The sequence below is a fragment of the Canis lupus genome, chromosome 13, assembly GCF_003254725.2.
Source record: "Canis lupus dingo isolate Sandy chromosome 13, ASM325472v2, whole genome shotgun sequence".
In the NCBI taxonomy this organism is placed as follows: Eukaryota; Metazoa; Chordata; class Mammalia; order Carnivora; family Canidae; genus Canis; species Canis lupus.
This window is the reverse complement of record NC_064255.1, coordinates 1,413,900-1,440,429: the sequence shown is the minus strand read 5'-3', so window position 1 is coordinate 1,440,429 and position 26,530 is coordinate 1,413,900. Positions and strand designations below refer to the sequence as shown.

General features: G+C 33.2%; 1 protein-coding gene across 21 annotated transcripts in view; it reads right to left on the bottom strand.

The window, feature by feature from the left end:
• VPS13B (vacuolar protein sorting 13 homolog B) overlaps positions 1 to 26,530 on the bottom strand; it is a 733,580-nt gene that overhangs the window by 532,305 nt on the left and 174,745 nt on the right. Inside the window, exon 18 of one of the 21 annotated variants that reach the window (XM_035714532.2) lies at positions 13,219 to 13,541. The exons of the other annotated variants lie outside the window; for them this stretch is intronic. Coding sequence (XP_035570425.1) covers positions 13,528 to 13,541 — 14 coding nt within the window. The 3' untranslated portion in view covers positions 13,219 to 13,527. Of the gene's footprint in view, positions 1 to 13,218; positions 13,542 to 26,530 lie in introns of those variants that run through there. 21 annotated transcript variants of the gene reach the window in all.

The window sequence follows — 26,530 nt, the reverse complement described above, 5'->3', positions numbered from 1 at the left end:
TGATAGGTATGGTTGAAATAGGAAGAGGAACTAGAATGAGAAATGGAGCCTAAAAGTGGAACTGAATTGATGCAATCTCATGATATAGCTTTAATGAATGAAGAGTTGCTTCTTATGGATGAGCCAAAAAAAGTGGTTTCCTAAAATAGAAGATAGTCCTGGTGAAAATGTTGTAAAGATTATTGAAATGACAAGAAAGGATTCATAAACTTAGTTAATAAAACAGCAGCACAGTTTGAAAAGACTGACTTAATTTTGAAAGAAGTTCTGCGGTAAAATGCTATCAAACAGCATCATATGCTACAGAGAAATCACTCATGAAAGGAAGAGTCAATCGATGGGGCAAACTTCTTTGCTGTTTAAGTCATTGCCAAAGCCACTCCAACCTTCCTAACCAACACCCTGATCAGTTAGCAGCCATTAACATCAAGGAAAGACCCTCCATCAGCAAAAAGATAACAAATTTGCTGAAAGTTCAGATGGTGATCACCTTTTTTCAGCAATAAAGTATCTTTAAAGTGTGTGTATATGTAAATATATATATATCTATATATATTTTAGACATAAGGCTACTGCACACTAACAGACTGAATTATAAACATAACTTTCACATGAACTGGGGAATCAAAAAATTCATTTGACTAGCTTTGTTGTCATGGCCTGGACCAAACCCAAAATTTTCCTGAGGTGTGTCTATATACGAAACCTGTGGGAAAATTTACTGTTATAAATAAAAGTCAATATAGCCCTCTTTGACAGTTTAACATGTTTTATTTTGATTGTACAAATATTCACAGGGAGAAGCCAAAGAATTTACATAAACTTTCAAAAGTTTTTTGACAAATACACTAAAAGCTTAATCACTTAAAAAAGTACTTAGATAACTGAATGAATGAATCAGTATATGCTAAAGAATACAAAAGCAAATTCACCTAAGAGGAAATACAAATAATAAAAAGATACAAGACAAAAGATCAATTTTGCTGTAACTAAAGAAAAGTGAATTAAAGGAAAAGTAAAGCACCATTTGTATATGTAGTCTATAATATTTAATGTTGTTAAGGCTTTATTAAAATAATCATAATCCTTCATTATCAGTTACATTATATATTCATGAAATTATTTGGGAAAGCAATACATACTGTATGTTATTTTTTTTAAGTTTATAATCCATCACCAAATTAATCCTTGGAATTTATTGCAAAAAAATAACTAAAAACAGAAAAAATGGTTTTAGCAATATTTAATTATATCAGCAAAAACCAGAAAACACTTAGATACAATAAAGAGAACTGGTATGTGGATTATGAAATATCCCTATCTATTATTATTAAAAACCTATGTTAGCTTATATTTAAGTATATAAAATATACTTACTAAGTACTATTAGACAATAGAACATAAAATGATACGTGCAGTATGGTTACAACTGCATGAAAAAATATTCAAAATTACACAGAAATTACCATTAATGTAGAAAAATCAAATTTTGCAAAACTTCAAATATAATCTAAAAATTGACTTACTAAGTTTAGAAACTTAAGTAAGATTTTACATTTAAATACCAAAGACAAATAATCCTCTGTAATCAATGTAGGTAAAATCAGGCAATAACAAGAACACACTACTAATCTGGTATGCAAACTTATAAATGTTATCAAAGAGATAGACTAAAATGTATAAATTTACATATATCACTAAGACTTTTCAATTATTAGTACAAATATACAAATAAAATCATAGAAGATGTCAGGAGTCTAAAAAAAGTCTTAAAAGATATGTGCAAGGAAAGGAAGAACAGAAATAATGCAATCTACACATGAACTGAGTTTGAAATTATTCATGAATCAGTGCCAGTCACATCCCTAAAGAACAAATGTTTTTACTAGAACCAAATTCAGAGTGAAATATCATGTTACACAACTTGGGTATGGTTAAGCTTAAAAAAAAAAAGAAGAAAGAAAAAAAATTGGAGCATCAACAAACAGAAGACTTCTCAAGGTCACGTTTACTCTTACTCTAATAAAAAAGTAACAAATAAATATCTTTTAAAATTAAGTATCTAGAAATAAACAGTTCCACTTCCAGAAAGAGAGGGTAAACTTTTCTCTACTTCTCATGATAACTAAGTACAACTAAAAAACCAATAGTATACAGAAAAAAAAAAAAAGAAGAAAAAAACGACTCTGAAAGAAAGAAAGAAAATGGCAGACCAGTTAGGGACATCTCAGAACCCAAAGAAAGAAATAATGGTGAGGTGCATAGGTTATGTTTTTGCCTAATTCATCCCAGACTTGGCTCAGTCAGTTAAGCATCTGCCTTCAGCTCAGGTCATGACCTCAGGGTCCTGGGATCGAGCCCAGAGTCGGGCTCCCTGATTAGCAGGGAGTTTGCTTCTCCCTTCTCTCTCTGCCCCTCTGCTGTCACCACTCATGTACTTTCTTCTTAAATAAATAAATAAATAAATAAATAAATAAATAAACAAACAAACCAAACTTGAAGATGAAGAACCCAGTAATGCAGAAATGCCAATAGATAAAGAATTAAAAACCTCTCCAGAAACCCAGTTTTCCTTAGCCAAAGGACCAGAAAGGAAGATCCCAGCAAGAGAGAAAATTTTTAGATAACAACTGTTCCACTCCAGCCAAATACCACAGCAAAAAAACTGTCCCACACCCACCAACACCAAGAGAGGTCAATGTTTAAAAAACATCCAGAGTCTCAGAAAACAATACCCAAAATATCCAGGTTTCAATTAAAACTGACTTATGCTAAAAACCAAGATCTCGGGACCCCTGGGTAGCTCAGCAGTTGAGCGTCTGTCTTTGGCTCAGGGCATGATCCTGGGATCCTGGGATCAAGTCCCACATTGAGCTCCCCTGTAGGAAGTCTGCTTCTCCCTCTGCCTACATCTTTCCCTCTCTGTGTCTCTCGTGAGTAAATAAATAAAATATTAAAAAAAAAAAAAAGATCTCAAACTGAACAACTGAACGAAGAAAGACAATAGAAGCCACAGAGATGATAGGGACATTAGAACTAATCTGACAAAAGCCTTTAAACATCCATCATCTGGACACTGAGGTTGCTCAGCAGTTGAGCATCTGCCTTCGGCTCAGGGAGTGATCTTGGAGATCCAGGATCTAGTCCCACATTGGGCTCCCTGCAAGGAGCCTATTTCTCCCTCTGCCTATGCCCCTGCCTCTCTCTCTCTGTGTCTCTCATGAATAAATAAATAAAATCTTTTTTTAAAAATCCATCCTAACAATATTTCAATAAGCAATTTTAAATATACATGAAAATAGATCTAGGGGCACCTGAGTGACTTAGCTGGTTGAGCATCTGACTCTTGGTTTCAGCTCAGTGATGGTATCAGGGTCATGAGACTGAGCCTCATACTGGGCTCCATGCTCAGTAAAGATTCTGCTTAAAATTCTCTTCTTCTCGCTCTGCCCCTCCCCCACTGCTTAGGCTCATTCACTCTCTCTCAAAATAAATAAATAAATAAATAAATAAATAAATAAATAAATAAATAAATAAATCTTTTTAAAAATAAAAATATCTAACAGAGAAATAGAAATTTATAGTAAGAGGAGTAGAGAAGGAAAATGGCATAAAAAAGGAATCAAATAGATATTTTAGAATCAGAAAAGGCAGTAACAGAAATAAGAAACTCAGTGGATAGGTTTAATACCAGAATGGAGGAGACAAAGGAAAGAGTCACTAAACTGGAAGACAAAACAATAAAAATTACCTCATCTGAATTATAGAGAAAATAGAAAAAAATAAATGAATAGAATCACAGGGACCTATGGAATCATAACACAAAATCTAACATGCATGTCATCAGAGTCCCAGAGGAGGAAGGTAGAGCTGAAAGTACTTGAAGAAATAATGGCTAAAAACTGACCAAATTTGGGGCACGTGGGTGGCTCAGTTGGTTAGGATCTGCCTTTGGCTCAGGATCCCAGGGTTCTGGGATTGAGTCCCTAGTCGAGTTCCCTGTTAAGCAGGAGTATACTTCTCCCTCTGCCCCTCGCCCCGCTCATGCTCTGTCTCCCACACTCATGCTAAAATTGCTTTATTTAAAAAGTCTTTAAAAAATATTTTTAACTGTCCAAATTTGGCAAAAGACATAAACCTGAAATCAAAAAGCTGAGCTTACAGAGTACCCAAATAAATAAACACACATTATAGAGAAACTTTTGAAAATTAAGACAATGGAAAAAAAATCTTTGAGCAAAAGAGAAATGATGCTTTATTCATAAGTGGTACATTTTTCAATGTTGAAAATATCCTTCAGGACTGAAGTGGAAAACCAGGCATTTTCAAATGAAGGAAAACTAAGAAATTTTGTGATATATTATTATTAATTTAGTAGAACTTCTAAGTTTAGAACTTTTAGTCAGAAAGCAATAGTATTTTAGTAGCAGATCTACCGTAAAGGAACACTACCATAAATCCTCCAAAAAGAAAGAATAAGATAAAGAACTTTGGAATATTAGGAAAAAAGAAAAACACAATAAGCAAAAACGGAGCAAATATAAGACTTTCCTTCTTGAGTTTTCTAAATTGTGTTTTATGTTAAATCAAAAATAAAAATATTAATTGTGGTTCTCAATATACATAGAGGAAATATTTAAGATAATTACATTATAAACAGGGGAGAGTAAAAAACATAAAGGTAAGTACTAATATCACTAGACTGTAATAAATTAGATATATGAAATGTACACCAACAAAAGGTTCACAACAAGATATACTAAAAATAACTACACATAAATGAAAATGGAATTCTAAATAATGTTTAAATAGTCAACAAGAAGGTGAAAAAAGAAAAGCAAAAACCAACAACTAAAATGTCAGATTTAAGGCCTAACCTACCAATAGTCACATGGTCATAATCTAGCAATTAAAAGACAGGATTGGCAGACTGAATTAAAAATATAATTCAACTATATGCTGTCTAAAAGAAACTTACTTCAAGTACAATCATGTGAGCAAGCTGAAAGTGAAAGTGCAGAATAAGGTAGATAGCACAAATATTACTCAAAAGAAAGTAGAACACAGTAAGATGCCACTTCATATCAACTAGTATGACTATTAAAAGAAAGAAAGAGACAATAACAAGTACGGCCAAAGATGTAGAAAAACTGAAACTTTCAAACATTGCTGCTGGGAATGTAAAATAGTACAGCTGCTGTGGAAAACAATCTGGCAATCATCAAAAAGTTAAACAGAGAGATACCATATCACCCAGCAATTCCATTCTTAGGTAAAACACAAGAAAATTGAAAAACATATGTCCACACAAAAGTTTGCTCCTAACAGCATTGTTGTTAATAGTTAAAAAGTGGAGGGACGCCTAGATGGCTCAGTGGTTGAGCATCTGCCTTCGGCTCAGGGCATGATCCTGTGGTATTGGGATCAAGTTCCACATCAGGTTCCCACAGTGAGCCTGCTTCTCCCTCTGCCTATGTCTCCACCTCTCTTTGTGCGTCTCTCATGAATAAATAAAATCTTTTTTAAAAAATTAGCTAAAAAGTGGAAACTCACATGTCTACCAATGAATGGGTACACAAAATGTAGAGTACTAGTGTTATGAAATATTATTCAGCTATAAAAACAAATGAAATGCCAATACATGCTCCAAGATGGATGATCCTTGAAAATATGCTAACTGAAGTAAGTCAGAAAAGGTCACATATTAAATGATTTCACTTACAGGAAATATTGAAAATAGTTAAATCCAGAGACACAGTAAATTAGAAGTTACCAAGGGCAAGGGTAAGAAGGAAGGGAAGTACTATCAATGGATATGGCGTGGGTTTTTTTTTTTTTTGAGTGATAAAATATATTCTAAAATTAGACACTGGTAATGGTTGCACATTACAAATATAATAAAAACCCCTGAACTGCACACTTTAAAGTGACTAAATGTTATATGTTATGTGAATTCAATCTCATTTTTTAAAAAAAGGAATGGTTTTATTAAGGTCAGATAAAGGACACTTAAGAAAACAAAAAATACTAGAGTAGATACTCCTAAAAGACATAGCATTCCTAAATGTGTATGAAACCAACAACACAGCTGCAAAAACTATAGCTCATAGGTGATAAAAAGATAAATTCACAATTCTATTTGGAGACTTCAACACCTCTTTGAAACTTTTCAACATATAGAAAAACTGGACAAAATATCAACAAATATATAGAAGATGTCAAAAACACTATCAAACAATAAGTTTTTGATATTTTAGAACAACAGAATATACATTCTTTCTAACACCCTAAAGAACATACAACAAAATAGATACTATTCTGAGACATAAATGAACTTCAATAAATTTGTAAGAATTGAAGTTAACAGTTTTTTCATTCACCACAATAGATTCAAGTTAGAAATCAGTAAGAAAAGATAATAGGAAAATCTCCAAATACTTGGAAATTGACAGATCCAGATATCCCACAAGTCAAAAAGGAATACTCAGGGAAATAAAAAACATACACTGAATTGAATGAAAATACAACATAACAAAATTTGTGGAACACAACTAAAGCAGTACAGAGAGGGAATATTATAGCACTAAATGGACACATTAGAAAAGTCTCCAGTCAATATCCTAAGCTCTCACCTCAAAAATGTAGAAAAAGAAGAACAAAATATACCCAAAACAATTAGAGGTAGAATAAAGATAGTAGAAATTGATGAATTTTATTTAAACTAGCTTTAGAAAAAAAAAATCAATAGAAGTAACAAACCTCTACCAAGATTAACAAACAAAAACAGAGAAGTCATAAATAGCCAATATCAGGAATGAAATGGGATACCACCACCAACTCTGCAGACATCCAAAAATTAATAAGAAAATACCATAAACAATACTTTGACAACTTTGATGATATACATCAATAAATCAAAAAACAAACAAAAATACTATCAAAAAGTAAAACTCCAGGGACAGATAGAGAATTATACCAAATCTTTAAAGGGGAATTAATATCCCTTCCACACAACCTCTTTCAGGACACAGAAGAAGAAACACTTCCCATTTCATTTTATGAAGTTAGAATTATCTTGATTCCAAAACAAAGAAATCACAAAAAAAGGAAAACTACATATAAATATTCTTTATCAATATACATGTGAAAATATTTAATAAAATGTTAGAAAATAAAATACAGTAATGAGTTTGCATGAGTATAAATATAAGTAATATATAATGATCACATAGGGTTTTTTCCAGGAATAGTTACTTAGTTCAATATTGGAAAATAAATGGAATCTACAATATTAACAAACTAAAGGAGAAAAATCATGGTATCTATTGATGGAGAAAACACATCTGACAAAATTCAACACCCATTCCTGATAAAAAAACTTTCCAGGAAATAGGAAAGGTGAGGAACTTCCTTAACATGAGAAAGAACAACTACAAAAATACCTAAAACTACTTACTGGTGAAAGACTGAATGCCTTTGCACTGAGATTGGAAGAAAGCCAAGGATGTTAGCTCTCAGTGCTGTTATTCAACAAACTGCTGGAAGTTCTAGCCAGTGCAACAAGAAAAGAGCGAAATAAGAGGTATATAAATGGAAAAGGGGGGAAAAAACCCCTATCTTGTCCAGTTGATATAACCAAGTATAAAAAGCCCAATGAATATTTTTTAAAATTCCAAAATAAGTTTAAGATTGTAGGGTATTAAACAAAAATAGAAAAATCAGTGCCTTTAGATATACTAACAATGAATGCATGTGCATGCTAAAATTAAAAATACAATAACATTTAAAATCACTGAAAAAATGAAATACATTGGAATAAAATTAAAGTATTTGGATTTATATGCTGAAAATTATAAATTGCTGATGTAAGAAACCAATGATCTACATAAATGAAGAGACAGAGTGAGCGTTCATAGACTCAAAGACTCAACAATATATATGGAAAGGCAAATGAACTAAAATAGTTGAAAACAATTCCCAAAAAAAGAAAATGGGAAGAATCAGTCTACTTATTTCAAGATTTATTATATAGCTACAATAATTAAGACTATGCAGTATTTGTGTAAGAATAAACAGACAGATCAGTAAAAATGAATGGAGAATCCAGAAACACACACATATGCCAAACACTTTTGACAAAGCTGCAAATGAAATTCAACGAAGGAAAGATAGCCTTTCAACAGCACTGGAATAGGTGGACATCCAAAGGCAAAATAAATATACCTCAACCTAGATCTAGTACCGTATAAAAAGAATATGTCAAAATGAATCATGGACTTAAGTGTAAATGTAAAACTCTAGACATGCAGGAAAAAAGAAAAAAACAGAAGAAAATATTTGCAATCTAGTGAGAGGCAAAGAGTTTCTTGACTTAACAACAAAAACATCATCCATAAAGGAAAAATTGAGGTTTCATTAAAACTAGAAATTTTGCTTTGTATAACACCCTTTTAAGAAAAAGAGAGCTACAGACTGAGAAAAGACACTTGTAAACTACATATCTGAAAAAGGACTAGTATTTAGAATACATAAAGAATTCTCAAAACTCAACAGTAAAAACATAAACAACCCAGTTAGAAAATGGGCAAAAACATAAACAGCCATTTCACTAAAGGGATATATAGATAGCAAATAAACATCTAGAAAGATATTCAACATCATTTGTATTGCCATCAAGGAAACAGAAATTATGACCACAATGAGGTTATCACTCACTACCCACCTACCCAACCAACTAAAATTAAATACTGACAAAATCAAATCCTGATGTGTATGTGGAAAAAATGGACCATGTATACATTGATGGTGAGGATGTAAAATGGTTAAGCCATTCTTGAAAACAGTTTGGCAGCTTCTTTCAAAACTAAACATGCAACTTCCATATAGCCCACATCACATTCCTGAGTATTTATCTCAGATAAATGAAAACTATGTTCACACAAAAACAAGTACACAAAATGTTTACAGCAGCTTTATAAGTAATAGCCAAAAACTGGAAACAACCCATACATCCTTCAAAGGCTATACAGCTAAACAAATTGTGATGTATCTATAGCATGGATGCTATAGCATGTGATGCAGCAATGAAAATTAACTACTGATATACACAACAATTTAATCTCCTGAGTATTCTGCCGAGAAAAAAAAAGTGAACACCAAAACATATTACATGATTCCTTTTATATGGTATGTTCAGAATAGGTAAAATACAGAAACAGAAAGCAATTACAAGTTACCAGGATATGAGGCAGAGGAGGGAATGAAAAGTGACTATTTAAAGGGTATGGGTGTTTTTATACAGTGATGAAAAAGATTTTTAAACCAGACAGAGTTGCCATTTATATAACATTGCAAATACACTACATATTGTTGTACACTTCAAAACTTTTTACTGTATATAATGTAAATTTTACCTCTGTCTTAACAGAGAGAAAGAGAGGAGAGAGAAATCAATCAATCAATCTAGGACAGTTAAAAAAGAAACTGGTTCACATACTTAAAACCTCAAATAAATATGAACAACACCTATTTATTACCCTTCATTCTCCCTTTTAGTTTATGTTTATGAATATTCATTTGTGGAAGAATGTTCAGTGTTTCAATTACAAGCAGGTGCCTGTTATAAGAGCTTAAGGAGGGACGCCTGGGTGGCTCAGCAGCTGAGCATCTGCCTTTGGTTCAGGGAGTGATCCTGGGGTCCAGGATTAAGTTCTGCATCAGCTCCCTGCAGGGAGCCTGCTTCTCCCTCTGCCTATGTCTCTGCCTCTCTCTGTGTCTCTCTCATGAATAAATTTTAAAAATCTTAAAAAAAAAAAAGTTGAAGAAAAGAGAAATATAGGTACTTGTATGGGTGGGCCCACTATAAATCTTTATGGACTAATTAAAATACTTTTTCATTCTTCATGATACTCATCAACTAACTGCACAGCTACCTAAAAGAAGTATTTTATATTATATTCCAAAAGTTCACCCAATTATGCTTTAAAAAACAATCTAAAGTTCTTGAAGAATACTAAAAACTACAAAGAAATATTAAGTAGTTCTTCAAAAACATTTTTAAATACACATATCTTGGGAAGAAATTTGGTAAGTGGCATTTCTTTATTATTACTAAAGAAAAACTTGAACATTATTCCCATCTCTGAAAAATAATTCTTCATAACCAAGTCAGAGACAAATTTTGTATACTATATATATAATGTATATATACTATATATATAATGTATATATATACTGATGGGTTATTACACCAAGAGAACATTAACCTTCAATCCCTGAATCATTCAAGAAATGTTTTCAGGAATACTTTTAGCCTCTATCTGGTCAAAGCACTAGAAGCTAAGTGGTGTCTGTACAAACCAATCATTTCACCAGCAGTTCTATATTTCTTTAAAGCCTCATATAAAAAGCACCTGCCTAAAGTGAGTAATGGAGTTTTATATTCATTGCACTTAGGAACAGCGTATGTAACCTATTCCGTTTTCCTCCCTTGTGGAATATATTTCAGCTTATATTGCACAACACATTACCGATGCATATAAAGACTCTCTGATCAGTCATTTGGACTGCAGTCAGCAACCTGCCTGAGTGCCTTGTATTTTTCCCTGCCCTAAATAACATACTCATAAAATGAGTATTCAACAACTCAAATGCAAAAATCTTTTAAAGATGGTGATCTTACTTCCTTAATAAATATATAACATATGTATGTGTACTAACTATAATTGGGAAACAAATGCTAAGACAATGCTTGACAAACTTTGTGCAGTAATAGTTGAAAACTAGTTGAATACATAATTCCAGGGGAATAAAACAGAAGCATAGATGGGTTGCCTTCATGTCTGTTTTCTCTCTTAAGCCACCTACAATTAAAAAATTATTTTAACCACACTAGTAACAAAAGCAAAGCTAACTTTGACCAATTCAAAGCCTGGAAGTAGGGCCAAACTAAAGTTGGATCGATCTCCTACTTGCCAGACCCCAAAATATTTCCAAGACATAAATATCCCAGTCATTACTAAAAGTTCCTGAAGAGGAATGAAGACAAATATTTTAAATAGTGATGATGAAAACATAGCATGCTATTTTGTAGCTGGGACAGATCAGAAACTTAAGTGCAAATGATAAAAGGAATAATTTAGATTCAAGAGAATTAAAGAAATTTTTAAAAATTAGGATATTTGCCATAATTATAAAATTATGGTTTGGTAATGGTGTAAAATACTGTAACATTTATTTTAATATATTGTAATATTACAGATGAAGGAGTAAATAATAAATAACTGACTGTGCAAGGCAAAAGCTCCATGCTGCCCCTTGCTGGTACCCTCATGTAATGACCGAAGGCCCATAGCTAGCATCAATTAATGAACATGTACTTAGACACAACTATGCAAAATTAAGTACATGAAGTGTTGAGGTATTCAAAGAGCTATAAAATATAGTGCCTGTCCTCCAGTATCTCACAATCCATTAGGAAAAAATAAAAGTATAACCAAAAATCTAGCTAATTCACCAATTACATCAAGACTGACATTAAAGCTAGGAAATTGGCAAAGCTATGTTAGTCAGAACTTAAAACTAAAGCAGGAGGTGGCAAACGTTTCCTGTAGAGGGCCAGATAGCAAATATTTTAGGCTTTATGACCCACAAGGTCGCTGTTGCACTTATTCAACTCATATTACTGTAGCACAATAGACCACAGGCAATAATTCAACAAATAACCAAATAACCATGCTATGTACTGGTGAAAAACAAGCAGTGGGCTAGATTTGGCCCAGGGGCCATTCTTTGCCAATCTCTGTTCTAGAGCAGTTGTTCTCAAGCCTGGACCATGTTATATTGACATGGAGTTTTTTGTTTTAAAATGGCCAATCCCTACCCTCAGGGATTTCAAAATAAGAGGTCTGGTGGGAACCTGCACATCAGTGTATTTTAGAAGCTCTAACTACTGCTCTCGAGGCAAAGAGGTTTTGATATGAGAAACCTACAAGACTGAAAGTTAGTATTTGTATGCTTATACCCTCAATTTTTGACCTAAAAATGGAGAGGAACAGGAACAATGGTAGGTCACTATGGAGACCAAAAGGCTTATACTCATAAAATAATCTGGCATTACAAATCAATGATATTTGAATCTGTATTAACATGTTCCTCACACCATTATTTACAATAGTCATGATATGGAAACAACAAAAGTGTCCATCAATGGGTAAGTGGATATAGATGATGTGGTGTATATGTATTATATATAGGAATATTATTCAGCCACAAGAAAGAAAGAAGTCCTGTTTATAATGACATGGATAGAACTTGGAAGCATTATGCTAAGTGAAATAAGCCAGAGAAAAAAAGAGGAATACTGCAAAGTATCACTTAAATATGGAATCTTTAAAAAAAAAAAAAAAGTTAAACTCAAAGAAACAGTAAAAAAGTGGTTGCTGGGTGGTAGACACAGGGAGAAATTGCAAATAGACACAAACTTTCAGCTAAAGGATGAATAAAGTCTAGGGATCCAATGTACATAACATGGTAGTAACAAGAATTGAGAATAATTGAGAATTATTATAGAATTCAAATTTGCCAACAGTAGAATTTAAATGTCTCTCCAGATAAAAATAAGTGTGATAGATGTGTTAATTAATCCTTTCATAATGTATTTATCAAATCATTGTGATTTTCAGAAATACAATATAGCAAAGGCGCTTGGGTGGCACAGCCAGTTAAACATCTGCCAGTTGGCTCTGTCATGATCCCAACGTCCTAGGGTCAAGCCCTGAATTGGGCTCCCCAGTCCGTAGGAGTCTGCTTCTCCCTCTGCTCCTCCCTCTACTTGTGCACTCTCTCTCAAATAAATAAAATATTTTAAAAATACAATGTATCAAATATTACAACTTTGTCAATTACATTTCAATGATGCTGAAAGAAAATCAATGACATATGAAAAAGAACTATAGTTCAGAATAATTTCTTAGTGTTGGTTAAACTGAATAAGAAAAAATTAAAATACTCATATCCCTTCATTTTCTCTATACTCAAAAAAATATATCATAATTGTTCTAATCTCTAAAGTCAAAGTATTTGGCAAAGAAAGACTATTACCACTACAAAAAAGTCAGCAAAATGGACTCTGAAATTTATAGAACTAATTATAAATTCATTCTGACTCGTACATTCTTTTTTTTTAAAGATTTTATTTATTTATGCATGATAGTCACGGGGGGGGGGGGGGTGTCAGAGACATAGGCAGAGGGAGAAGCAGGCTCCATGCAGGGAGCTCGACGTGGGATTCGATCCCGAGTCTCCAGGATCGTGCCCTGGGCCAAAGGCAGGCGCTAGACCGCTGCGCCACCCAGGGATCCCGACTCGTTACATTCTTACAGTTCAATGCATGATGATGAATGCTTAGGCAGCAGCGAGGCACAAGACAAACACATTCCCTCTCCACAGGATGTTTAAAATTCTAGCAGAAAATAGCAAAGGTATACTGGACTTTCAAATATAATGCAGGGTATCATGCACGATGGTCTATATTACTTTTCCTGAAATATCATGAAAACAGTATGAGTTACATAAATGGCACTATCATCAGTGAAAAACAAAACTGGAGAGATTCAGTACCCTGTCCATGGTCACACACAAAATGACTGAACTGGGACTTGAATCCAGTTTGACACTGAAGGCTATGTACTTAAACACTACATAACAATGATTCATTAACCACTAAAAACAATTACGACAACACTAAAATGATTATGAAACATGAACGAAAGCACAAGAGACCCAGAGAATGAGAGAATAAATCAGTCATATTCATTTAGAGTTGCTCTCTGGATCAGAGACATGAGCTCAGGTAGATAGTAACAGAGGTCTTTCATGATGAAGTACTCATAAAGCTAAATGTAATATAGTGCTTCCTGTTTATTTTAGTAAGCACTTATACGGACAAATACTAATGAGTAATAAATACACTGACGATTTAGGTATCATAACACAGTTTATCAATTTTAAGACACATGGACAAAAATGAATATTCTTAATGCAATTGTGGAACATTCTAAAATGCAACTATCTTACAAATAGATGAAGATATCTTTCAGAGCTATGTGCCAATAACCACAGGAAAATAAAATGTGGGAAACTTATTTAATTCATAAATTCTCAAGAATTTTTGTTCTGTAACCATGATATATCCTTACATGCTGAAAAGTTTGATAGTATCTCTCAATGCTTCTTTTGATCTTTACATTAATAAACTATCTGGGAAACACTAAGTAATATTTGCAAAAAGCCAACTGTAACAATCACAAAGTAACAACTCTAGAAATCAAAATATTTATAAAAACTCTACTGGCTCAGGCTTCATTATTTTTAATATCAGCAATTCTTAATGCAACTTGCTTCATTTATAACCTTGTAAATTTCAAAGAATTATTTTATAACTTGGCTTAATTTGTGAGAAAATAATTTATATGAATGCCAGTTGTACTTCTTTGGAAAGACAAATGTAAACCTATTTAGTGATCTGATTTTCTCTTTCATCTTGTCTCCAGTTTCTGTGTAGATTTATAATGTTCATTGTTTCCAATTTTAACAAATCACCTAATGGCAGAAAGGAAAATATGTTAACCTTGGAATTATTTGCAGTTGGAGAAATCCCTTTTGTCTGGCCCATACAGGGCCTGCAATCTGTTTTAAACACAGATTGTCTGTCTTTCGTCTGACAGCCACCAAGCTGCACAAATTACTTTCTGCCTGTTCACCTGTTTGCAGCTGCGTCTGTAAGCTAAAGATTCTGCAGTTTGACTTGAGCAACCACTTCAGGATTGATGACATGTGCTGCTGATAAAGTGAGCAATTTGAAGAAATTACTGGCTATAGTTATTGAAAGACATCTGGGCATGAGCTGAGAACTAGAAGCCTTCAATCATGTGCTTGCAACCTGCAGCGGCGGCCCCAGTGTTTGAAGTGATACCCTACTAAAAGAAGTTGGCCCTAGCACTAAATAACCAAACAATGTATGGAACATAATCTCTCAAATGAGTAATAAAAGTTCTTATAGCTGTAAAAATTCAAGGTTTGGTTTTTAAAATATTCTTTTATTTATAATTAATCTTTTATTTATTAACAATATTTCCTGTTTCTATTCTTTTCTGAGTTAATTTTACATATATCTTTTATTTCCTACATAATTAATTTCAAATTCCTACCACTACTGCCATAAAAAAAAAAAAAAGTCAACATTTATTCTACAAGCTCCACATCCTAACCTTAGGAAGTTTTATGTCTATCACCTTATTAATACATCAACTTTATTAAAATAGAATTACTATTCCCTTTTCCTTGTGGAAAAACTCAACTATGATTCTAGGAAACTAACCTAATGTCACAATTGTGAGCAATGAGGCTATAGTTTGTCTCCTTAACAAGAGTTCATACAACTATACTACACTACCTTTCTGCTCTTTTTTGGGAATTTCCTAGTCTCTTGATGTACTTCTGCTGTGTGATTAATTGTACACTGTGCCAGACCATTCTATCACTCAGGTTTAGCCATCAGGAGATACGGTTTGGTTTCTATTGCATCTTTCTGTCTCATTATATAACTTACTCCAGATGAAGCAGTCTTCATGAATTAAGAAGCCTGACTCAATCAAAATTCATACTTTTTTAAAAAAAGATGTATTCATTTATTTATTTGAGTGGGGAGAGGGAGAGAATCTCCAACAGACTCCCCACTGAGTGCAAGCCCAACACACAGGACACAATTCGAGGACCTGAGATCATGACCTGAGCTGAAATCAAGAGTCGGATATTTAACCGACTGAACCACCCAGGTGCCCCTAAAATTCATACTTTTAAGACTAAAGGACAATTCTAAAAGCTAAGACCCTTCTCACATTTGTTGAAATCAGATGATAGAGTTTAAGTAAAGTCATGCCAGAAATAAAAGCAAAGCATATCCTTTCATGACAAAGTAATACCTACTACTCAAGAAAGAGGAATCATACCTACAAGTGTGCTACTTAATAAAAATAAAGACATTAATAAAAATACTTACAAGTTTAGTATTATCAATAACAATGAATAATTAGTAAGGTATAGAAAACATCAGCACAAATATAATCAAATAAGGAACTATCACAAGGCAGTTCTACAAATATAAAGTCAAAACAAACATGTCAATGCCAGAAGAATCAATTAATATATTTAGACGTACATATGTGAGGCACACATTCAGCATGTTTCAAATGCAAAATTGGTTAGAATAAGCCAACATATTTTTATATTAAATTTTTATAATTAAAATTAAGAATTTTAGATAAGCACTTGAATTCCTTTTTCTCTCCTTACAATTATTTATAAATCAAACAGATCAAATAGATGGAGAAAAACCGTTAGAAATTATAAGTAAAGCAAAAGCAAAATAAAACCATTCAGATAACCAGTTCTCAGTGTACAATGTCTTAAAAACCATCTTAATTTGTACACATATTTCAAACATAGTAAAAGTCAGTACTTTTAAAAAGTAAATTGAAACATGCCATGCCCATTAATACTAGAAATACAAAAAATTCATTAGCTGGTAAGTTCTTCAAGGAAATGACTATATCCTTTCTTTGAGGAAATGACTATATCAAACACTAGTCAGAAAAAAGAATTCCAACTCTAAAATAAATCTGCAGTTAAGTAACAGACATGAGAAGTCTAATTTGCAAGTATTAATCTGAAGATCAATTTTCCAAACTATCAAATTATTATTGTTTAGAATTGACACATTAAATAAAACACATATTCATTTAGTTAGAGGTAACATATTAAAAGAAACCAAAACCCTGATTCCTTTAAAACTTCTTCAGAATGACTTTTCTACTGTTTTCATGCTGTTTAAATTTCCCTAAACTTAAAAAACATTATCCCCTTAAATATCAATATTTCTTCAGAACAAACTTAAATGCAATGGCAAAAATGTCACCCAAAACTATCATTTCAGCTTGCTAAAAGTAAGTATACTGATACTAGAGAAAGGAAAAAACCTTCAGGTTAAGTAAATATATAAATGTAGCTTTCACATTTCAGTATTCATAGATTGGATTAAATACAGCCTTAACTCCAGCCACAAAAAAAGGATATATATCATTACTGATTATAATCAATCAATCCTTTATTTATATAATGATATGGCAATAATAACATTCTTCCACACAAAGATAATAGTTAAGAAATAACATCTATGTATGTCACTACCCTCTTTCCTAGTCGTGTGAAGAGTTCATATTTTTAATAGCACCTTTTATTTTAAAAGACATAAGTCGTGAGAACATTCTTATGTACCACTTCATAACTTTGACACAAAGTACATATAAAAAGATTAGACTTTATTTGGTATAAAATCAGTTGGCAGTTTTACATCTGTGCATGCAACATAAATACACCAGCTGGCATCTCAAGCACACACACATATGGACTTCAAAACAGAAACTTCCTTATGTGCAGCACTGCCAGGGTAATTTTGTATCCTCTGCATACTACAGCTATTTGTCAGGCCCTGCAGGTGTGCACTGCACATAAACACACAGCTGTAGTCCAGCAAGCCAAGTGTTCCATCAAACACATAAAGGGAAACTTCAGCAGTTGGATTAGTCATCCTTACAACAGGTCCAGAGAGAACAATATGGGTTAGTATTTTTGGAAAAAGCATGGATGGGAAATTTATGATTATGCTAGTCTTACCAAATAACTGGTGAATTGTGTCATTTTTAAAGCAATGCCCTCTTATTAAGTTTTTGTTAGAATCACCAAAATGTAATTTGTTTTTTTAGCTTTCAATATAAGCCATAATCTATAAATTGGCTTATTAAGTGAAAAATATGAAAAGGCTTTCAAATTTGTCTTTGATTTTTGGAAGCTACTGCCAATGCACACCTTGGCTATAATATTTACAAATCCTAATCAGTATATTTTAAAACATTTACCACTTCTTTAATACATTTTATAATACCTATAATTTACTTTTCAATTCATATGCATTCAAGATTAATGTGCAATGTTTGTTATTTCAGACCAAAATTGCGTAGGACATTTAACTATAAAAAGTTACATGCTATATTAACGTTAGACTATAAACAAATATTTAGTTCTCAAATATGATATGAGAGTACATTAGCCTACAAATGGCTAGGGAAATAAATGAAAATATAAGACACGAACATTTTGCACATGTGAAATCTCCCAAATTAAATGTGACCTTATTAATATTCTTTAAAATACCAGATAAGCACTTCAGGCAGTTGATAATTACGACTACTTTAACCAGATTTCCACCAAAATGCTCAAAAGTCCACCTGGCAGTTGATAAAACATGAAAGATATCTTAGAAAATGAGCTTGAATGCATTATGCCTAATATACTAAACTTGAGTGAACTTGAGGTCAAAGAGTTAGTAATCAAGAAACACCAGCAGTCTCTGACATCAGGCGATTCATGTTTTCTTCTATCTGGAAGGTACAAAGGAACTTAAAAATCATCTTTGCTACAAATCTCACCTTTCCACTAGAAGCCTAACTTTATTAAGTACTACTCTAGGCCACAAAAATACAATCTAAAGTAGGAAAAGATAAAATAAATGAAGAGGAAGGAATGAAAGGCTTATAATTATTAAAATTCTCTTAAAGTAAATTCTCTCATCTTATGTTGTTCTTTCATGTAACTATAAATAGGAAATACTTGAAATTCAACCTGGATCCCCATAATACTGATGGGTCCCTGAGGTGTGATTCATTGCTCTTTAAAGCTTCCTAGTAGCCTTAAATGCTCCAGGTTGGATCAGGCTGAGTTTGGGTTCTCAACCTTGGAACAACTCTTTATCTACAATCTGTGTCAAACATCTACATCAGTATCCTTTGGTCCAAAATACTGTCATCAAGAAAAATGTCAAACAGTAAGCATGAGCAAGGTATCTTGGCATTCAATCTCCATATTAAAATAATTTAAAGCAAATTGTAGTTGATAATAACTGTTCCAGTTGTTTATTGCAGTAGAACTACTCCAAAACAACAATCTATTTTTACCTCTTATAATTTCATACCTGGACTCATCTGGGTAGTTCTTGCCTGAGTCTCTCTCATGTAGCTACTGTCAAATGGCTGGGGCTAGAACCATCTGAAGTCTCATGTGAGCTAGAGATTCAAGATGGTTTCATCACTCATGTCAGATCCATCAGCCAAGATGACTGGAACATGAAGGTGAACTGATAAGCATCTCTGTCTCTCTCTCTCTCTCTCTCTCTCTCTCTCTCCCCCTCTCATTCCTTACATGATCCTCTTTGTGTATCTAGCTTCAGCTTCCTTACAACATGAAAATCTAAAGGACACTGGACTTCTTAAATGGTAGCTAACTTCACCCAAAGCAAATATTCCAAGTGACTCAAGCAAAAGCTGCCAGGCCGCTTACAAACTACCCTCGGAAGTAATACAGTAACACCTTCTGCACAAATAGTCAAATCAAGTCATCAGAGGGCTAGCCCAAACTCTAGGGGATGGGTCTACAGAAGAATATAAATAATGAGAAGCATAACTCATGGCTATCTTTGGAGAATAGCTACATCATTATAGTCATAATATTTTTTTAAATGCTGGGGTTTTTTGATGGTAATATGTTAATGATTTAATATTTTATTTTTATACTTATTTTGTTCTTTACTAATGATATTAGTATGCATGGATTTGATTATGAATTACAGTAACTAACAAATAACAAGGTATGATACACTTAAATACACTTTCATTTTTTTCAAGTTGATTTCATGGACTCCTTAGAAGTTTACAAGTTAAATCTATATCTAAGACCAATTCTAATTATTTGCATCAGTCATCAAAAATGAGACATCCTTAGGAGTTTAAAACAGTCACTACAAATACTGAAAAGCTAGTCACTTGCCTAAATAAATCATATCTCACTTGCTTAAAAGTTCTATACTTAGTAAACAATTACTAGGACTTTTAAAAGACCTCTTAAAGAAAATAAATTGGGAGTCAGGGGAGCAGGGTTGATTAAAACAGCCAGCTATCTACACACACACACACACACACACACACACACACGTACAGACAACATCCATGAAAAACCATAATGAGCAGAATATGCTTGTGTGTGAGAAGTGGGGAGCAATTGTATAATGGTGAGAACTAAATTAAAGGATGCATTTCTCCATGCAATTAGAAAAAATCTTCAAGACATAATAGAATGATATTAAGAACGGGGGGGGGGAAGCAATACTTAAATTTTTTAAATTAATTATTTTAATTTTTATTATTGACTTTTTTAAAAAGGCAATATTTGGCAGAAGAATGTTCCACCATCTACCCATTTAAAAAATACTGAAAAACAAACATTAAAAAACATAAGGCAAAATACCCATAATTACATGGCTTTTTTAAAGTTTATAAAATTGGGCCTTCCACATTCTATTTTCCACCTCATCCATACCCTATCTTTTCACAAAAGGCAACAACTGGTACTTGTTTTGTATGTACCATAAAACTTTTTCCACACCAAACTATCAATCTAACTACCTATCTGACCTATTTACCCATCTATCATTAACATACACAAATATATGCACATACATACATGAATACAACAATCATTCTCTTTTTTTTTTAATTTTTTAAGTTTTTTTTTTTTTAATGATAGTCACACAGAGAGAGAGAGAGAGAGAGAGGCAGAGACACAGGCAGAGGGAGAAGCAGGCTCCATGCACCGGGAGCCCGACGTGGGATTCGATCCCGGGTCTCCAGGATCGCACCCTGGGCCAAAGGCAGGCGCTAAACCGCTGCGCCACCCAGGGATCCCCAATCATTATCTTAAAAATAAAACTGGCATGGTGCTATACAAACTTTTCTGCAACTCACTTTTTACTTAGAACCTAACAACCTATCCTACCTATTTAATAAATGATGGATACTAAACAGAATAGCATAATTATATATAGCATGGATATATGGTATATTCATACATCAATGAATTACATAAACATTCTATTGAAGGAAACAGGATACAAAACAATATATGCTATATGATTCCATTTACATTAATTTCAAAAATAAGCAAAACTAACCTACAATAACAGAAATCAGAACAAGAATTGGCTATAGGGGATCCCTGGGTGGCTCAGCAGTTTAGCACCTGCCTTTGGCCCAGGGCGTGATCCTGGAGTCCCAGGATCAAGTCTCGCATCAGGTCCCTGCATGGACCTGCTTCTCCCTCTGCCTGTGTCTCTGCCTCTCTTTCTCTCTGTGTCTCTCATGAATAAATAAAATCTTAAAAAAAAAGAAAGAAAAGAAAAGAATTGGCTATAGGAGTGATCAGGACTGACTCACAAGGGTGTATGAAGAACTCCTGACACTGAGTCTGGAAAACTTTTAAATCATTTCTGATCTAAGACACAGAAGACCATGTATCAACAGACCATTATTAATATCTTTGCTTCAGGGGCACCTGGGTGGCTCAGCAGTCGAGCGTCTACCTTCAGCTCAGGGCATGATACTGGAGTCCCAGGATCGAATCCCACCTCGGGCTCCCTGCATGGAGCCTGCTTCTCCCTCTGCCTGTGTCTCTGCCTCTCTCTCATGAATAAATAAATAAAATCTTTAAAAAATTAATCTTTGATTCTTTTTCTTCAATTGCAAATAAATAACTCTCAAAATACTAAGTCACTGTTTTCCACATATGGAAACATTAGAGGAAGCTGAGGTTCTGAGATGTCAAGTAACTTAATGAAACTCCCTGAAGTAATCAGGAAGAAGCCACATCAACAACCCCAACTTTCTCAGTACTGATTTACAGCTATTTCTCCTTTCTCTTTCAATAATGTACTTTCTAGACTATATTAGAAGTTTTATTGGAAGTTTTCATCTGTTCTAACCAAAAGTAGTAGGAAAAATAAAGACAAATCTACATTTAAACATAAGGGTCTTGAAAGTACTCTGCCAAATCTTCTTCCTAAGGTAAATATAAACCTTAGTTGATTAAATACAATTGATGTAATGAATTGGAAAAAGTAGATATTGAAAAAAAACCTGTAAAGTTATACTGCAATATATCATATTGGTTTTTTTTTGCTGGTAGATTTACAGATGATTTTTATTTCATCTACATGTTTTTTAATAATTCCCATATTCTATAATGTATTTTTATTTTTAAAAAAGGAATATAAAATGTTATATATCTAATAAAAGGAATTCATTAAGTGGAAATACACATTCTTTTTGACTTATAGTCCTGTAGTTTAGATCCACCTTACAGAAAGAATATGAAAATATATATGGATATTAATATGCAAAATTATGTTATACCATTATGAGGAGTGGTAGAAATAAGGAAATTCCTAAAAGTTCATCAAGAAAGGAATGCCTGAATAAATAATAGCACTCAGATACTATTAAAGTAATATGCAGCTATTAAGTAGAACATGTTACATTTCTCCTATTATTCTAAAATAATAACCATGACAATGGTATTAACTGAAAAGGCAGGTTTCTAAAATACTAAAATATGCAAACATATTTAAATACAACATACATATTCAACACAAACTTACAAATGTGTGTGTACAAGCATAGAGAAAGTGAGGTGGAAAAACAAGGAGTGGAAAGGAAATTAACTCTTCAAAAAATATTTCTTGGGATCCCTGGGTGGCGCAGCGGTTTGGCGCCTGCCTTTGGCCCAGGGCACGATCCTGGAGACCCGGGATCGAATCCCACATCGGGCTCCCGGTGCATGGAGCCTGCTTCTCCCTCTGCCTATGTCTCTGCCTCTCTCTCTTTCTCTCTCTGTGACTATCATAAATAAATAAAATAAAAAAAAAATTTAAAAAAAAAATTTCTTTATATATCCATATTGCTTCACATGCTAAAATAAACATATATTACTTTAGCTTAATAAAAAATTTAAAGATATAAAACAAATGCCCAAGTTCTGTATGTTTTATAAGCAATATATAATCAAAAAATAACCAAGAAAAAACAAAGTTATTTTCTTATAAAGTCAATTAGGGAAATATATACTATATTACACCTTTTTTATTTAATTGACTATGTTTCAAAAGCCAAATTGACGGTTCACTGCAGAGATTATTAAGACATACTCTCAGAATATGGCACTGGTGGAATGCCAGAAAAACCAAAGTGAATTTTACAGTATAAAGATCAATGTTGGGGGATCCCTGGGTGGCGCAGTGGTTTGGCGCCTGCCTTTGGCCCAGGGCATGATCCTGGAGACCCGGGATCGAATTCCACGTCGGGCTCCCGGTGCATGGAGCCTCCTTCTCCCTCTGCCTGTGCCTCTGCCTCTGCCTCTCTCTCTCTCTCTCTCTCTCTCACTATCATAAATAAATAAAAATTGTTTTAAAAAAAAGATAAATGTTGGGATCCCTGGGTGGCTCAGAGGTTTGGTGCCTGCCTTTGGCCCAGGGCGTGATCCTGGAGTCCCGGGATCGAGTCCCACGTCAGGCTCCCTGCATGGAGCCTGCTTCTGTCTGCCTGTGTCTCTACCTCTGCCTGTGTCTCTACCCCAATCTCTCTTTCTCTCTATGTCTATCATGAATAAATAAATAAAATCTTTAAAAAAATAAAATAAAGATAAATGTTACCATTATTCATACTACTGAACATTTCAGACATCTTACAGCAATATTACTCATTTTTATTTTCCATGGACTACAATCAACAAAACCGCTTATAATTTATTCCGCAAAGTTTAGTACCCATAGGATGAGTACATTTGAGTGATTTTATCAATCCATACATGAAGCCTCATGCTTTCAAATAAATAACATCCCTTGAATGTACTTGAGTATTCAAAGTTCATGACAATATGAATATAATTGTACAAAAGAATTTCAGATTTATACAGAATGTAGAAGTCCTGCCACTAAATGGTCAAGAGAGTAAGTGTCCATCACTAGTATCAAAACCACCTGGATGCTTATTAAAAGTCAGAGAGAAAGGACAAACCTACAAAATAGAATGGGCCTGAGAACCTGTATTTTAGCAGCATCTCCAAAGTGATTCTTAGGCCATGAAGGTTTGAGATATTTTGGCATGTTGTTTGACTGAGTCAAATAAACACCTTTCTCTCTGAGTTGAATTTTTTGAGTGGGAGAGAGATATTTTGTAAAATCCTAAAAATAAGCTTTACCATAGGACAAATATATCTAAAGCATACTACTATTCATTAGACTGCATTATAGAACAGCAAAATGCCATAAGGCATACTGTGCTTTGTATATAATGCTAGTTATTCTTCAATACCCAGTTAATCTCCTAGTGCTTAAAATTGTTTTAATTATTTTGACTATGAAGTGAAATAAGAAACTGGCCAATAACTGTCAGTATAAAAATGAAGCATCTGCAAATTTCAGATTTATTTAGATTTTTCATATATTAATTTCTCATGAAATTTTTATCTTTTCCAACATAAGTTTTATTATAGCCTAACATCCTTTGACTTTTTGTTCTACTGATATTGTGCCAGAATACACAGGAGAAAAAATTCTTGCCAAAATTTAATCTATACTTAACAGCTACCAGGTCCAGCTTCACTCATCCTTCAAAAACTCCGTACAAATATCATTTTTTACCTAACCTTGCCTCACGGTCACTTGTTCTCTCCCCCTTCTCCATCCCCACATGCTGGACTAAGAGGTAACATTTAAGTATTTATGCCTCCTAAATTTAAAAACTGGTAAATACTAGAATCAAAATCCATTCATCCAAAACATTTTTATTTTGTGTTTGACTAACTATAAACATTATCTTTTTCCACAAAAACTATTTTAAATTTATATAAAGAAGTGAATAATTGAATAAGAAATTACAATGAAATGTAGTAAGTAATAGGATAGGAGATGCATAGGATGCTTTTAGATTATATAGAAAGGGGACCCTAGCTTGATCTAGAGAAATGGTATTAAATGATAAAGAGAAGCCAGAAAAGAAGTGAGGGGAGTGAATTGGAATACTCCAGGCAATTAAAAAAAAAAAAAAAAACGAGTCACGAGCCTAAGGGAAGAGCAAAGACTATGTCCAGGAGCCAGGAGCTATTACAGAAGCTCAGTGGGAGCGGAACCTATTGGGTAATAGGAGTGAGAGTAATAGGACATGAAGCTGGAGAAATGGGGATCATGAATAGTTTTGTAATGGATGTGGGCCATTCCTAAGTTAGAAAACAACCACTTAATGCACATATTGTAGTCAAGTAACTATAGTATATAGCTCACTGTCCAAAAAAATCTTTTATACTTTTTCTGTTTCAATCAGGACTTGTTATTAAATATTTATTCACTTCTCTTTGCTCACTTGCAATACATTTTCATGACCTGTTGTCCTGTTTTCTAATCTATTATCCTGATCACTTGACCCCACCAATTTCACAAACAGCCTCAATTGTTACCTTTGCATTGGCAACACATTAAAATATAATGATAATAGAATATTATAGTTATAATCCTCAATTTTCATAGCAATTTTTGAAGTTCTTATCAAATAATCTAAAAAGGATTTGTAAAAGCAAACACTATACATTTGTGGAGAGAAAAATACCATCAGTATCTCATTTACTCCAAAAGTTTAAAATATGGTTATAGAACTAGTTTTTTTATAACTGCTCTAATGTCCACTGCATTATGAAATAGCAAGTTTCCAGAAATCTCTACAGATAGGAAATACCATCCATTTTTTCCTTCATTCTCCACTTGCCTTCATTAGCAGTTTTACTGGGTGAATGTAATAGGTCATTGTTGACTATACCTAGAAACAAATCCTTCTAATTTATCTGCTCTCTGCTTCAGCAAAAATAGTAAAAATCATTACTGTTTCATACTTAAGTCATTATGAACATATTTTTAAAATTCCAATGAATTGATATCAACAAATGAACTATATGTTAGAGTCACCATTAAAGAAAAATCCTGAGAACTGTTTACCATACCTTTGATAATGCCTCTATGACACATTTGGTCAATTAAAGTACATGAAAAACAGTAGTGTGTTTTGAAGCATCACCCAGTAAATGCTACTGTGGTTTACCATGAGTGGTATGCACACCATATTATACCACAGTTAATTAAAGTAGTTCTTGTATTGTTAAAATGTGTTCCGTATTATTTATTTGGATACTACGCAATTGCTTTTAAACTTTTAAGATGTCTACCTCCCACTCACAGTAAACACTATTCTTTGTCATCCATTAGTAATAGAATCAATAAGTGATGTGCATAGTGTTCTAGTGTAGCAAAAATGAAAAAGCAAAATTTTGTTTTATTTATATATCACCCTCTATTTCACAGTAGTTTTAATAATTATCTTACCAAGTAACTGAGAGTAAATATTATATGCACTGACCTAAAGGGAAAATGAAATAACACACAGAACATGTTTTATGATAGTATTCTTTGTGTATAAATTGTATTAAAAGGTATTTTAATGTTTTTTTTCTAATGTGGATTTAATGTAATGCATTATTTAGTTGA